The sequence below is a fragment of the Ostrinia nubilalis genome, chromosome 10 (genome assembly GCF_963855985.1).
Source record: "Ostrinia nubilalis chromosome 10, ilOstNubi1.1, whole genome shotgun sequence".
In the NCBI taxonomy this organism is placed as follows: Eukaryota; Metazoa; Arthropoda; class Insecta; order Lepidoptera; family Crambidae; genus Ostrinia; species Ostrinia nubilalis.
Window position 1 is genome coordinate 7,984,013 of NC_087097.1, and position 15,686 is coordinate 7,999,698.

At 37.8% G+C, this 15,686-nt stretch overlaps 2 protein-coding genes across 4 annotated transcripts in view; one reads left to right on the top strand and one right to left on the bottom strand.

The window, feature by feature from the left end:
* Positions 1-15,686, bottom strand: part of LOC135075097 (serine/arginine repetitive matrix protein 1) — a 131,027-nt gene that overhangs the window by 7,945 nt on the left and 107,396 nt on the right. For all 3 annotated transcript variants that reach the window (XM_063969436.1, XM_063969435.1, XM_063969434.1), the window contains 4 exons: positions 6,994-7,146; positions 6,514-6,615; positions 3,137-3,287; positions 2,021-2,107 (listed from right to left, as the gene is read on the bottom strand). In XM_063969436.1, the coding sequence (XP_063825506.1) occupies positions 2,021-2,107; positions 3,137-3,287; positions 6,514-6,615; positions 6,994-7,146 (493 nt within the window). The remainder of the gene's footprint in view (positions 1-2,020; positions 2,108-3,136; positions 3,288-6,513; positions 6,616-6,993; positions 7,147-15,686) is intronic.
* LOC135075107 (N-terminal Xaa-Pro-Lys N-methyltransferase 1-like) lies at positions 7,283-8,028 on the top strand. The gene has a single exon (XM_063969446.1). The coding sequence runs from the start codon at positions 7,291-7,293 to the stop codon at positions 7,954-7,956; it is 666 nt and encodes a 221-aa protein (XP_063825516.1). The 5' UTR covers positions 7,283-7,290; the 3' UTR covers positions 7,957-8,028.

Below are 15,686 nucleotides of genomic sequence, written 5' to 3' on the forward strand. Positions count from 1 at the left end.
ATAAAGTCAATTTTAAATGGATTAACAGACATGTCTGTTTTACCAATTGATTCTGGAGCCAATAGGTATGCGAATTAATTACAGGTGGCAGCCAGTTTCCTTATAAGACACCTCGCTTAGCGCCGTGGGCAGTAAGTACCTGTTCACCTGCAGTGTCTATGGTTAATAGGAGACTTAATTAAACAATTAGTTTGATTGGAAAAACACTAGTAACCTAACTGTAGTTTGTAGCTCTAACGAAGCGAATGAGTAATGACCAATGAAGAGTGAGAAACGAGTGTGATAGAACTTCATGAAAATGGTAAAAAAAATAATGAAAAATTCTACGTTCTAATAAAATTTTGCACTATTATCCGCATAAAATTTTTTTTTTGCCATCAAAATTGCACGATAACAAGATATAAGTAGGTACTTGTCCGTTTCAAAAAAGTAGCATGTTATAAGTTCTATCAGAACTTAGCTTGACCGCGAGAACTTTTAGGGAGACCATGGCAATCCTAAAGTTAAACGATTTAAAGTCGTTAGCTGAAAATTCATCATCATCATCATTACCTATTTCAGTAGTCTGACGTCCACTACTGAATATAATGCCTTCCCAAAGCCGATTGCAAAATGGTTTCGATGAAGGTAAATATCTAGTATCTTTTCTTCTAAAAATATTCCTAATTGAATGATTGAGAACGACCGTTTTATCGCAATCGATATGCAGAAATAAGCCCCAGCTACGAGTGTAGACTTGATATGACAACTATTGTGCATCTATTCAAGGCCCAAGTAAGTTTACAAGTTTGGACCCTGATTTATTTCATACTTGTTTGAATTACTGATAACGAAGTCTTTTTCAGGAATAGTAACCGAATAGAAGAAGAAATACCTACATAAATGACGTTATTGTGCTTTCCAAAATTAAGGCATATTATGATAGAGCCGGAAAACTGATTAAGAAGAAGCCTATTTTAAAAAAGCTTTGTGAATTGTCATCATGGTTTCATCATTTAGCCTTAATTTCTTAACAAAATGGTCATTCTGGTCAAGAAAGTTTGCAGTTATTACCAATTTAGGAAACCCTATATTGCGACTATCTTTACAGAGATAGTTGCGTTTGCTTAATTATGCCAGAGGATAGGCCTTAACGATTATTGAGAGCGACGCGGAAGGCATCAAGGCCGGCACTCAGCACTAAAATGGTCACATTCACGAGACCCATTAACATAATACTCGAATACTGACTAACATTTGAATATTTTAAATATCTCTTCTTATAGCGATGATACTGCGGTGTCAAATTTTCAAAACCCTTTGAATTTGATCAAACAAGACTAATGCTGAGTTGCACCAACTTACTTTAACTGTAACTTAACATAAATCGGTGTTTTTTGTATGGAGTTTGACAGATTTTTGATGTTTGCTCTAAGTTTTAGATAGTAGACGGGCAAAATGGAAATCATTGGAGGAGGCCTATGTTGGTTCAGCAGTAGGACGTCCTGTGGCTGAAATGATGATGATGATGATAAATAACTATCTAGGCCTATAAGCTGTGCTATAAGTAAGAATGCAAGTGACAATTTTCTTTAAATTAACTACTTAGTACCTACCTAAATACCTGTCCGAGTTCATCAAAATAACTTTTCAATAAAAAAATTACAATAAAAAGCTCTAAAAATTTGCCGGTGAATTATTGTAAAATCGCATCTAGGTAGGTACCTATGCTACTTACACGAAAATGAGAATATGAATGGATCTTATAATTGACCACTTCTACTGCACATAACACTTGATCGTGTAAAAGTAAAAATAGCGAGACAGTTTTATTTTTAAATTGTCTCGCAATTTTTATTACGTTCATGTTTTTTTATAAAATTAAAAATAAGTGGCGACATCTCTCGATTTCAATTAATATTAAGTGTCTTATCAACGCCATCTAGTGGCGAGTAGTAGAACCACCAGCTAAGTACAACATAGTGCTATAAAAAGCACAACAAAAAAAGCATATCAGAAACGATCTAGTTACACTACTCACCGCTGTGACGAAGACGGCGCTGTCGTCGCATGCGAACAGACAAACTATCCCAATCATCGTCCATGTTTGGTCTGCCTTCCCTCTCAGCTGTGAACAAATAATATAATTTTAGATAGGTACCTTATACTTAAAATATTCAGAATATTATTGAATGTATTGAAATTTAAAAAAAAAACTAAGCAGAACTTGCAAGAAAACGAAAACTACTTTTTACGACTGTTTAATACCGAAAAACAAAGTTAATAAAAAAGTATTATAACAATTTCGTAGATATTATAAATGAAATCATCTAAATAACACAGTTTCAAGGAAGAAGCGCTGTTATTTTTTATTCTATGATTATTACAAAGTAGGTATGTTGTATCTTCTTTGCCTCAAAGGACACCGATTCCTGTATTCTAGACTTCGAACCACCATTGAATATGGTTTCTGTATTATTTATCCATTTTATAGAGTACTAGCTTTTGCCCGCGGCTTCGGAAATTTATTTTGTCACAGATCGTCATAATTACAGCGTATATGTATTCTGGGTCATAAACAATAATACTCTAAAGTTTCATCAAAATCCGTTAAGTAGTTTTTGCGTGAAAGAGTAACAAACATGTTGACATCCAGAATTCCAGACATCCATACAAACTTTCGCGTTTAAATTATTAGTAAGGCCTCAGCCTCGAACTTAGCGGGCAGCGGGGCGGCGGCGGCGGCGGCGCGGGAGCGGCAGGATCTTATGCGTAAAATCAAATAGACCGGTTCTCGAAAACAGCGGCGCGGCAGCGGGGCGGCAGCGGGCAACGAGCGGGCAGCGGCGAGGGAGCGGGCAACGAGCGGGCAGCGCACTCCTTCTTTTGCCCACAATAAATCGAGGGTTAGGAATAAATTTGAATCGAAATAAAATTGTCGACGTTGTTCAGACATTTCGTTTGCGAATAAAAACAAATATCTCGACAACACAACCCCGAACACAACACTTCGCCGCTAAAGCGCCGCGCGAGCTGCCCGCTTGTTTCGAGAACGGGTCTGCTTTGCCCGCCCCGCTCCAGCGCCGCCGCCGCTCCCGCCCCGCTGCCCGCTAAGTTCGAGGCTGAGGCCTAAGAAGTAAGATTTTTCAGATAATACCTTCCTCAGTCCGGGTGCGGGAGTGCAGGTGAGTGGCGACCCGCACGCCTCCCGCCATCAGGTCGGTGCTCCGCTCGAGGTCCACCCGCTTCCTCCGCTCCGTTCCACCAGTCTCTTCCACCACGCTCTCGTTGCTGCGGAGTGATTTGGCCTGATGGAGAAAAAAAAATCTTTTAAGTAGCACAGCTATGGTAAGAGCAGTCTCCTGTCTCCAGTTCGATTATTGAAGTGTTTCAAGTTATCTAAAAAATAACTCTGGACGTCCCACGGGCTTCACTACAACTGTGGTGTACTCATAAAAAAAACTAATAAAACTCATTTTATTTTTAGGAGGCTTTTAAAAGGCACTTTTACTCGTCCCAGTATTCATCCTAGCACTAACCTAGCTTAATCTTAGTGCTTTTCCACCAAAACATGTGAGTTATTGGGGCCACTTAATATTATGAAAATTTATGAAAAAACAACACTGCATTTCGAAAGAAAGAAAGAAAGAAAAAATGTTTATTTGGTACTAAAATAATGATACACATTGACATTAAAAAGTGAAATAATACAATTGTTGTACCAAATTGGTCTCTGCTCAGTATGAGGCCATAACTAGAGATTGCAAATATTCGATAGTTTTCTATTTCGAATATTCGAATATTTTTTCAGTGATATTCGAATATTATTCGAATATTCGAATACTTTAAAAAAAAATAAAAAATACTCAAATTATCAATGTTTTATTGCTGGTTTTATTGCTTTAGGAACTATACTTCAACTATTTAACAATAATAGTTTTTAAATTAAAACAGTTATAAAATTCTCATCATCATCATCATTTCAGTCATAGGACGTCCACTGCTGAACATAGGCCTCTCCCAATGACTTCCACAATGACTGGTTGGCAGCGGCCTGTATCCAGAGCCTTCCCGCTACCTATATGAGGTCTTCGGTCCACCTTCGTGGGTGGACGTCCCACGCTGCGCTTTTTGGTACGTGGCCTCCACTTCAGAACCTTGCTGCCCCATCGGCCATCATTTCAGCGTACTATGTGATCTGCCCATTGCCACTTCAGCTTGCTAATCCATCGGGCTATGTCAGCGACTTTAGTTCGTTTACGGATCTCCTCATTTCTGATTCAATCTCGTAAAGAAACACTGAGCATAGCCCTCCCCATAGCACGCTGTGCAAGAGGCCACGTTTCCGAGCCGTGTGCCATCACTGGTAGAGGTAACACACACTGATTGAAGAATTTCGTCTTTAGGCACTGAGGTGTTTGGACGAAAAGATGTTGTATAGTTTCCCGAACGCTGCCCAGCCGAGTTGGATTTGACGATTTACCTTTTTCTCGAAATTTAATCTACCTAGCCGAATCGTTTGTCAGAGGAAGACATACTTGTCAACACAGCACAACAGTCTCGAGAATCGAGCTCCAACCGAAACATGGACGTTGGACCTAAGCTTCGTTTTGTCCATGTTCATCCGAAGGCCTGCCTGTTGAGAGACTCGATTAAGGTCTTCGAGCATTGTGCCGAGGTCTTCAAGCGATTCTGCCATGACCACAATATCGTCAGCAAACCGAAGCTGAGTGATATATTCGCTAATCCTTTCCATTCAAGGAGCTTGAAAGCGTCTTCCAATGCAGCGGTCAATGGTTTCGGAGATATAACATCTCGGTGCCTCACGCCTCGCTGCAGAGGAATCGCCCTCGTGCTCTGCTCCTGTACTTGGCTCGAAATGGTAGCGTTTCTGTACAGGCATTTCAGCATCTCGATATACCGATAGTCAATACGGCACCGCTAAAGAGACTGCAGCACTGCCTAAGTATCGATCGAATCAAAGGCCTTCTAATAGTCTAAGAAAAGCATCACCACGCTTCTATCCCATGCCTCTGGCGTTGTTCCTTAGAGTAAGACGGAACGAGTTTCGGTGTTCCACCCGCGTTCAGAAGCTCCTAGGTTATTCCGTCATCACCCGGTGCCTTGTTTTTCTTTAGCTGTTTGAGAGCCTTCCTAATCAATCTCGTATAGGCTGATATACGAGATGTTTTTGGTATAGTGTCGCGTTAACCTAGCTCTTGCATCTGTTGCTGAGTTATTAACAGGTTTGGAGGTACGTAGCTGTCCATAAATCTTTTCGATCTCACCCAGAACTTAACGTTACCGTCCACCGTCTTCAGCATCGTTAGCTGACTTTGCTCAATAAAGTTGTCTCTTTCAGGTAATTTGGAACCTTGGTTTCGCAAGACAACTTAGTGTTCACCAATGAAGTCGGAAGTATCAATGATTAGTTCTTTTAGTTGGTGATATGTATTTGATGCCTCCGACCACATTTGCAAACACTAAGTTGTCTTCGTTCTATCTTTTCTGTTTATTTTTGTAATATTCGAATATTCGAATACATGTTAATTCACTATTCGAATATTAAATTTGGAATCTAAATTCGAATATTCGAATATTCGAATATTCGATTGCAACCCCTAGCCATAACGTACTCGGGAGCACGTTACGGCCACTGGTATTCTGCAGAAACCATGAGAGAGGGGCACTTGGCCCACAGCGAATGTTACAACTCACAACATATTAAAATAAAGAAAGGAGAATAAGTAGGTGGGTACATTATTTGTGCTATTTTGCGCTATGGAGCATCTTATAATGAATATAATGTATAGTAATAATAATAAATATTTTATGAGAGAAAAGATATAATTATGTGTGTATAATCATTTAGATATTTATATTATATACGTTTAGGTAGGTACTTTAGATATCCTTTTGTAGAGATAATAGATGTAACTTTAACTTTACCTTGAAGGCTCTGACTGTGTCACTATTACGAATTGGTGGAGGAATGTTGTTCCAACATTTTGTTGCTAAGTACCTGAAGCTGCCACGAAAAGCAGCAGTCTTGTAAGGAGGACATATCAATCGATCTGTAATACGTGATTGGCGTTGCGTAAATTTCAATTTGTTAAACAAGTAGGGAGGACTTTCATAATTTATTACTCCAAAAAGAAGACTCGCGAAATGCATTACTCGTCGTGACTCCATGTTAAGAAGGTCACTTCTATTTAAATATGGCGTCACGTGTGCTCTGCGAGGGATCGAGAAACAATATCTGGCACAGGAGTTCTGGACGCGTTGAACAAGCTTCTTAGTCCGTCCTATAAGTTTACAAACAAATAATGTTTGTTTTATTACAAAAAAACTATACATAAAATACTATTACAGGTGTTGAATTAAGGAATAAGGCATATTATTAACACATTACATGAATATGAATAACTACGAAAATAGATATATATAAAATAACCACCATATTATGTTAAATTAAAGATGATGATAATAACTATCATAAATAGGTACAATGAATATTTATAGATTGTTCCTTACTTCTTCTTTAGATAGTTCTTCGTCGAAGAGTCTTTCTTGCTCCTTGGTGTGTCGGGTTTCAGTTACGATGGTCCCATCAGGCCGCAGGGCACGTAACTCCTCCTAAATTAATAAAAATAAAACTATTAATACACCAAAAAATGGTTGAGCTACAAGGAATCAGTGAAGAAAAAAAAGAAGAACATTTCGGTATCTACTTATTGTTTTATCTTAGATTGGTCTTCAGTAAAATTTTAGCTATGGTTAGATAAAAACGGTAAGTAACTATCTAATTTTCAAACCAGTTTTTAAATGGAAACCGTGTTAATTATACCTAGACGCTCAGTGTTCAGTGTCTAATTTTACATTTGGTTGGACTATTGTAATTAATAGCTGCGAACCGGCCAATCTGGAAATCATTCGGGTAGACCGATGCCGTGATATTCATCAGTGGGCATCCCATGGCTGAAGTAATCTTAAAGTTGACTTTTTGTAACATACCGTATCATCAGTGTTGATGGTGGTGTTGTAAGCAATAGTGTCCCTGATGACTTTGGGCGCGCGCGGCACGAGCGCCAACTGATGCTCCGTCTGCACCTTCAGAGCATCGCGGATGTCCTCCTCGGGTGTCTCATTCACAGCCGCAATCAACGCCTGCAACAAAAAGAGACAAAATATATTTTCACAGCTCACTAATAGAAACTCAAAATAGTAATAATACTGGCCGTAAAAACGAAAACACAATGACATGGCACAACCACGTCAACATGAGTTTTCATGACGTTAATAACAACAAACATGACCGAGACGGAGAGAACATTTTACAAGAAAGCAGCAAGTTACTGGGCCAATGTACCAGCAACGATCGACGGAGTACTCGGCGGTTTTGGCCACATATCAGACGCAGACCTCGACGGCTCGAAAGCCTTCCTAACTTACATTTTAAACCTCCCCAAACCGCCAAACACAAAACTGGCTTTGGATTGTGGTGCGGGCATAGGGCGAATTGCCAAAAACCTGCTGATCCCCAAATTTGAGAAGGTAGATTTGGTAGAACAAGACGAAAAGTTCGTTAGCACCGCAAAACAATTGATCGGCGAAGACAATGAGAAACTTGGAACAGTGTACCAAATCGGGCTCCAACAGTTCAAGCCGCAAAAAACTTACGACGTTATCTGGTGCCAATGGGTGCTCGGTCATCTGAACGATTACGATTTAATTGCTTTTTTGGAAAGATGCAGTGAGGCTTTGGCCGAAAACGGTGTTATTGTTATTAAGGAGAATATAACATCTTCTGACGAAATTGAATATGACGATGACGATTCGTCTGTGACACGCCCAGTCGGTTTGATGCAGAAAATATTTGAAGCAGCCAAATTAGAGATAATTAAGACTTCTGTTCAGGACAATTTCCCCGAAGAAATATATCCAGTGCATACATTTGCTTTAGTACCGATGGACTGAAACGGATGATGCAGGAAACATTATATGTATTTTGTAGATAGAGTTACTCGTTAAATAAAGGTATGAACATTGTTTCTGCTATCTTTGATCTTAAAACAAAGTTCTAAATATACATAAGCGTGACCATATGGCATACGTTACCTTCGGACATACACAGCACAATAGACGTCATGTTCTGAACGAGTGAATGTTTATCTTTGATGAAGTGGCGAATCGTGTGCAGAATTCGTGATTGTGTCGTTGAATAAAGTAGGATCTGGGACGTGCTGCGCCGGCGCAAATAAGATCACAAGTGCATTCACCGTTTTAGTAGGTACTGTAAGCTTATGAAATACTTACATCATGCTAAGATCTGAACTTTAGAGAATCTTACTGCGACAATTACTGTCGTAAGTTTAAATTATTATAATTGTTGTCTGTCTATTTCGTTTTGTCGGCATTTTCTCAGATAAGTACCTAAATGTTGTTTCATGTCGCATTTAAGAGCCATTTTACATTTTCGTGCGAATTTCTAAGATTTTGGAAGCATGAATTACTATCTTAAGCAACACCCAGAGATTATTTAATAACTGCGAAAGATAGGTCAATCCTTGGTGTTGACCATTAATGAAACGGATTTAGTAAAACTCTTTTGCTTAATTCACAGTGCCCCATCTCCCACAACCATTTTACGGAAAAATTGCCGCAGACTCATTTTCAAAGTCCTGTATCTATTATTTATGCTCATATAATAAGCTTAAAAATATATAGTAATCATCGGACATATATTCTTGTAGTCCATTAATGAAATAGATTCTTGAATTTCATTACCATTATTGAGTAAAATCTAAAAATAATTTGGCAAATTTGAAGATTAACGTCACATTTTGATCGTTGTTTTTGGTTTAAAAACACAGCAATAACTGCAATAAAAGTATCCCAAAATAAAGAATATTCATTGTAGAATTGATTTCTACAGTTATTGTTTAAATATTAGTAACCACTTTGTCAAAATATTGATGTGAATATCAGTATAAATTACAATACGCAAGCCGACATCGATTAGTATGGCGCGAGCGCCCGTCAAGGCAGGACCTGTGTCATTTTTCCCGCCGTGACGTTTACGTGCGTTCGTGTCGTGAAGCGGTGATTTGTACGGCGACCAAATGCATTTGATACTATGCCGAGAGGCTGTTTCGAGTCGGCCGGCCGAGCAGAAATTGAAATGATGAATTTTAATTTCTTTGACGGATCTGGGTGTAACTATGTATAATATGTAGGTACCATGTATTTAATTTAATAAATAAATTATAAAAAGTATATCCATTATGCTAGCACCCTTAACACAAGCATATTGGTTGCCTACTTTTGGACTAGATGGCGCTGTGAAATTGTCCAAAGATTTGTTTATTTATTTATCCGCTTTGAGTTTTGTTTCGTGAAGAAGAAAAAGAAGCGTTTTGTTTCGAGAGGGAAGCTTTGTTGTTAAATCTATACTAATAAAAGAGGAAAGATTTAATTGTTTGTTTGTTTGTTTGGAGGCAATAGGCTCCGAAAAAAAATTCTTTCACGATTTAGAATCCTAATTTTTTCTATGTAGGCTATAAAATATTTTCAAAAACTTTAGTCCAAAATCTTTGATAAAATTCGACGTTTAATAAATAAATTAGATAACATATTATTGATACTTTTTTTTCAGTACGATTTTAGTACTTGTTTTTCAGAAATTCTACGATTTAACTAAACTTCTTAAGTGTTTATATTTTATGCATAATTTATTAACTTCTAAAATATACATATATCTTATTGATAGATGACGTGCTTCGTATTTTATTAAAATTATTACCTGACTAGGTTAAAAAGGTGTGTAATGTTATTTTGGAGATAACTTGGTTCCATAGAAATATAGAGAGATGCTAAGTAATGCGCTGAGTTCGAAACTCAGTGTCGTATTAGAAATTCACACACACAAAGAAATCAAATTATGTGCTCATTATCCACTGCGGTATCAGTATTCAACGTTCGAATAATCTTTAGTACTATGCAAGCAATATAAACTGTTTACATAATGACTTCGCTACTGTCATCATTGCTTTCACAAGCAATATGTTCCAATTTGTCCCTTGTCACATTTCCCTTCAGTTTCTGTGATCTGTGCTTGTTTCTAAGTTGATATCAATGAAATATTCCTTAGTACTTTTGATTTAAATTATTTTTTTTATTTTGACACGTGTTTGAAAAATCAAGGTCAGATAACAATAAAACAACAAGTGAAAACGTAACATTGCATTGCAACTCGCAATTTCGCAATATTGATGAGAAGATTCCATTGGAAAGTCTGTATTCATTAATAGGATTCCCCTAACACCATCAAATTCAAGAGAATTCAAGAGAGTGCAGTTTCCCATCTCATGCTTATGGACCACGATTTAAAATAGTGTGGTTGCATAGAGCCTGCAACGGGCAACCGCGTGCGCAGCTGCTCATACTAATTTTCGATACAAAAGTAAGTGTTGGCGCCCTCACGAGTTTTAGCGGAGTTCTATATGGTAGCGGGAGTAGACTTAATAATGGAAATCTATGCTTCTCCGACGACCAGTTGTATGTGGAATACTCCAGAGTATGCGCACACAATAGCCTGGTGATTTTAGCACCTGAAGGAAAAACAAAAAAAACATTGTTTACAAAGAAATCTGCGGCAGGTGTAGTGTTTTAATTTTGTTTTAGAAAGATCTCATAATTTTGTAAGTATTCAAATATTTAAACATAATAATTTGTAGATTTTATGTCAAAAAATATAATCATTTAACAAAATTAATTTTCTTAGAATATTTTTATTCTATTAGAACCATTTTCCACTTCATCGCAGAAGAAGTCGCGGGCAAAAAGCTAGTATGAAATATGTAGTATTGCCCGCGGCTTCACCCGCTTGAAATTTAGTTTGTCACAGATCGTCATAAATTATAGCCTATACATTGTTATTCTGGTCGACGCCAGGGATGGATGAGCGTCGCTGTCGCTGGCGACAGGGTCTTCTGGTTCAGGGTTCATGGTGTAGGTCTCAGTCAAAATGAAATCCACTCGTAGAAATTAATAAACTCAGTGTATTCACGAAAATGATTACACACAGCACTAGAGTCGTATCGGAACTGAGTGAACCAAAGGTCTTGCGATAGGAACGTCCGACCCGAGTGATAGTTGAACACAGACTGCCTAGTACTGCTGTACTGTACTGTAAAGTTTCATCAAAATCTGTTCAGTAGTTTTTGCGTGAAAGTGTAACAAACACCCAGACATCCACACAAACTTTCGTATTTATAATATTAGTAAGACTAGTAAGAAGTAAGATAGTAAGATGAATTATTTTAGTTATTTGTTTACTTATAATAATATTTATTTATTTATTTCTTAGCTCTGTTTGATAATGGATCTGGAGGAGATGCAATTGTAAATAAGAAATTTTTGCCGGAGCAAAATAAAAATAATTATTTAAATTGATAACAATTTATTGTGGTTGACACAAAAAATTTAAAAAGAAAAAAAAAGGGATGGGTCGTTGGGCCGTTTGGTTGGTACAGACTAAAAATACTAGACTAAGATCAGCGCGCTAATATCACCACTCGGCTCAACCCCCTCCGCACCCGTCGGGCGCAGCAAGCGTCTGGCACTGCGGGACAGCCGGTGCCAAACACCTTACAGCCGGTGCCAAACAGAGCAGCCGGTACCATACACCTCCTGCTATGGAGGCAACGTCAGCAACAACAGACAGCAACAATAGACAGCAACAGCAGACAGTGCAGAGGCTCGCCACCGAGCACTGCTCAACCACACACAATCTTCCGTAATAAAATTCAGCACGTGGCAATGAGTCCACGAAATCACGGGGCTTTCGGATTTATTTCTGAATTCCCTTATTTTCGCTGAGGATGACGATGCGTGCCCTGCCCGTTTATTTGGGAATCGGCACGGTTCGGACCTCCTGGAATCGGGACACTAGGACACCACGCACACCGGAACCTCCACTCGCGAGCACGGACAACCCAGCAAAAAGGAAAGGACACTCCAAAAAGCGCCGGTCATCACCTGTGACTTGTGGTCCGAATCAAACCCAACAATAACAAACAATAAAAATGTTTCTTCATTTTTATTTTTTATTTCTATTTCTAATAAGTTATATTTGAGTCAACCAGCCTCTTATTGAATAATTTTGATATGAGAACTCACAAAACTGCTCCTCCGATTTAAATTTAATTAATTTATTTAACTTTTAGAAACAGAAGAAACGTCACTCATAGTATTCGGACCGTCTCCCGCGCGTTTCGTTTCGCTCAGAATATGTCAAATTTCTAGAACGTTCCGAACCCATGATCGATCAAGATACATTACAATGTTATTTTAATATAAACATTGAGGAAAATACTAGAAATAGCTAGAATTTAAATTAAAGAGCCTAAATATTAAGTTTTATAAAAATTTAGTGTTGAATATTTAATTTCATTATACATTTCTTCTATACTAAAAGAATGGAACGTAACGCATTGATCTGTCAAACGGAGACATTCAAAAAGTGAGGTTATTTATTGCTCCGTGTACCAAAACAATGTAATTAATTTTAATAGAAGTTAATCAAAACTCAGTGAATCACTAACAATGACACAATCAAGTGACAAAGGAAATACTGCGCACTTTGTAATATGTGACCTTACGGTCCGTTGGAATGTTTGTTTGTGGAAATCGGTAAGTATTCAATCTTGCCAAAAAAAGGTGTTACACAATGGCCACCTCCGTAACAAAACAATAGAACCCTATGGAGTTTGGGCTTGTGTGATTCGCCTTGATGTATAGTTCGTATCCAGGGTCCGATGATGGAGCTGTAAGGGGGCAGATTTTTTTTTTCACTATGTGACTGTCTTTATTTTGTACTTAATATATATTTTACATATTATACCTATTCGTGTTTCATTATGAATCGAAATATAAAAGACTTAATAAACTCTATTAAAAATTTAAATTAATTTATCAAGTTTGAATACCTCATTCTACCTTAAAATTAATAACTTAAATCAAGTCTTAATACGGTCACGGCTCAAGATTTTTTTGTCCATTTCAGCGTTCTTTTTACTCTTTTGACGTTGCGTTGACAGCTTTTACATAAATTCGCGCGGAATATTTTTGTGAAATGGCTCTTAATAGACAGTTTAATGAAAATTTTCTCTGAATGACCTACTCTTGTGTGAGACGTGTAATTTACAAAGGTATATTGTCGTACAGAGATAGATGGATTAGTACGAAAAATTTTATTGCCTTATTATAGCTTCAAAGCACGTGTCTGAACCACAGTTTACGAGGAAATTCAATGGGATTGAAAGCCGAAGCTTGCAATGATGGCGTATCGTCGATAATTAACGACAGAACGCTCGCTGATGTTCAATCAAAGAACAGTTAGTGATGGATATCGCACCGCAGTTGGTTATTAGGGCCGGGGCGTCAATCTTAGGCCGAGGCTGAGTCTCGCCCAGCAATTCAGAGGAACAGTTACAATCTAAAATTGATGGGGGTTCCAGCTTTTGTCTTGGAATGAGCCGACGTAACCGTTCCTAACATTTTAACGGTGGGCGGTTTAGATGGTGTTCCATAGTTAGTTGTCTTAATGCCTGCTCCAAAATGTACTAAATTCATAACATTATTACACTTCACTAATTAGGATTAAAGGTACAGTCCACTGTTAATAATATAAAACATAATACGCTGATGTAACCTGAAATAGATAAGCTACCATTTATGTCATTGGAATGCTACTTTAAAGATGCTACAATTGTTTGACCTCAACCGGACCTAGAAGGAAAAACGCAAGGAGAATCAAAAATGTCACGAGCTTACGTAACTTATATTCGATGTTATTTGTAGCGATGACCGAATCGAGATAAGAATGTCCCGTTTGGCATTTCGCACGATTGCAAAAACTTCGTTACCCTTTCTGAAAATAATATTTTTTGGGTGAATATCAAATGGTCAAAGGATACACAATAGTTCTTTATTTAATTGATTACAACTAGAGATTTATGCAAAATTTACGTTAATTAGACTTCAAAAACTTATTTAGGCCCGTTGCATTTGTAAGATTAAACAACTAAATCATGTCATTTCTTACATGATGTAAATTTTTCAGAAATTGAATTCTTAACTCGTTCTATGCCGGTAGGTATATTTATTATCTAATAAAACTTTGACACTAACTCGTCGACCTCGGCCTCTCAGACTTTGGTCCAGACAAAAATACGTTAAGACCTGTTGGACAGTAAAGATTCCAAGTTTGGGGTCGTCGCCCTCATAAGAACCAGAAGTTCATTTAAATCGCTGCAAGGTCGTATCTCAAGACAGATCTCAGCGGCATGTTTCATGTATTTTATCATTTCACTTTATTTATTCTTCAACTGGTCCAGTTCCAAGTTTCCAGTATCTAACAGAATTAAAAACAATTTTGCAACACGTTTCGCCCGAAACGTGATAGGTTTCGGTACATTTCAAATTGTCTTTGTTACGCAGTGTTTTTGTGGGCGAACGTGACTGGTATGAAAAGAGATCGTCTTTGCTCGTTTGTGGGTACTCTTCCACGGATCACGCATGCACCCTACTTTTGCTACCGTCGTGACGTGCGCGTGGGGTTCAGACCAGCAGAGACCTCGACTCCAGTTTTCTGTGTTTATGGTTAGGTCAACTGTTCCCTAGCGGTTTTTTTTTTCATATTGGTATTTTCATACGTAAAATAGGAGCCGAAAAAAGTTTAAGTATATCAAAATTGTTGGATCTGACCGAATTTAAATTTACCGCATTTTGGTTATTCTTGTCAAAATAACTTCAGACTCTATTAGCATCTACACACACAATAGTCTAGAAACCGAGTCACAATACCATTTTCTATGCACGATTACACGCCGAAAGAATTTTAGGCACTTATTTTATGTAGTGCTCTCCTGTTTTGACTGTAAACGATTTTACTTGAAAAATGTGAAACAAGTAAAAGTTTGCATGTTAAAAGTGTGTCGGCACTAGGGATTGCAATCGAATATTCGAATATTCGAATATTCGAATTTTAATTTCAAATTAATATTCGAATAGTAAATTAACATGTATTCGAATATTCGAATATTACAAAAATAAACAGAAAAGATAGAAAGAAGACAACTTAGTGTTTTAAATACATATCACCAACTAAAAGAACTAGTCATTGTTGCTTCCGAATGCATTTGTGAACACTAAGTTGTCTTGTTTCTATCTTTTCTGTTCATTTTTACGCAGTTGAGTTTTCTTTGTTTGTTTTTTCAATCATATTTTTATTATTCGCAACTTTGATACAAATAGTATAAAAGAGGCGATAGAGCGAAACCACGGTTCCAAATAATTTGAAAGAGACAACTCTATTGAGCAAAGTCAGCTGACTGATGCTGAAGACGGCGGTCTTACTCCATGGCACAACACCAGAGGCATGGGATAGAAGCGTGGTAGTGCTCTTTTTGGACTATGAGACGGCCTTTGTTTCGATCGAGACATAAGCAGTGCTGCAATCTCTCCGACTATCGGTTTATCGAGGTGCTGAAATGCCTGTACAGAAACGCTACCATGTCGGTCCGAGTACAGTACAATACCTCTGCGGCGAGGCGTGAGGTAGGGATATCTCCGAAACCGTTGACCGCTGCATTGGAAGACGCTTTCAAGCTCTTTGAATGGAAAGGATTCGGCATAATTACCTT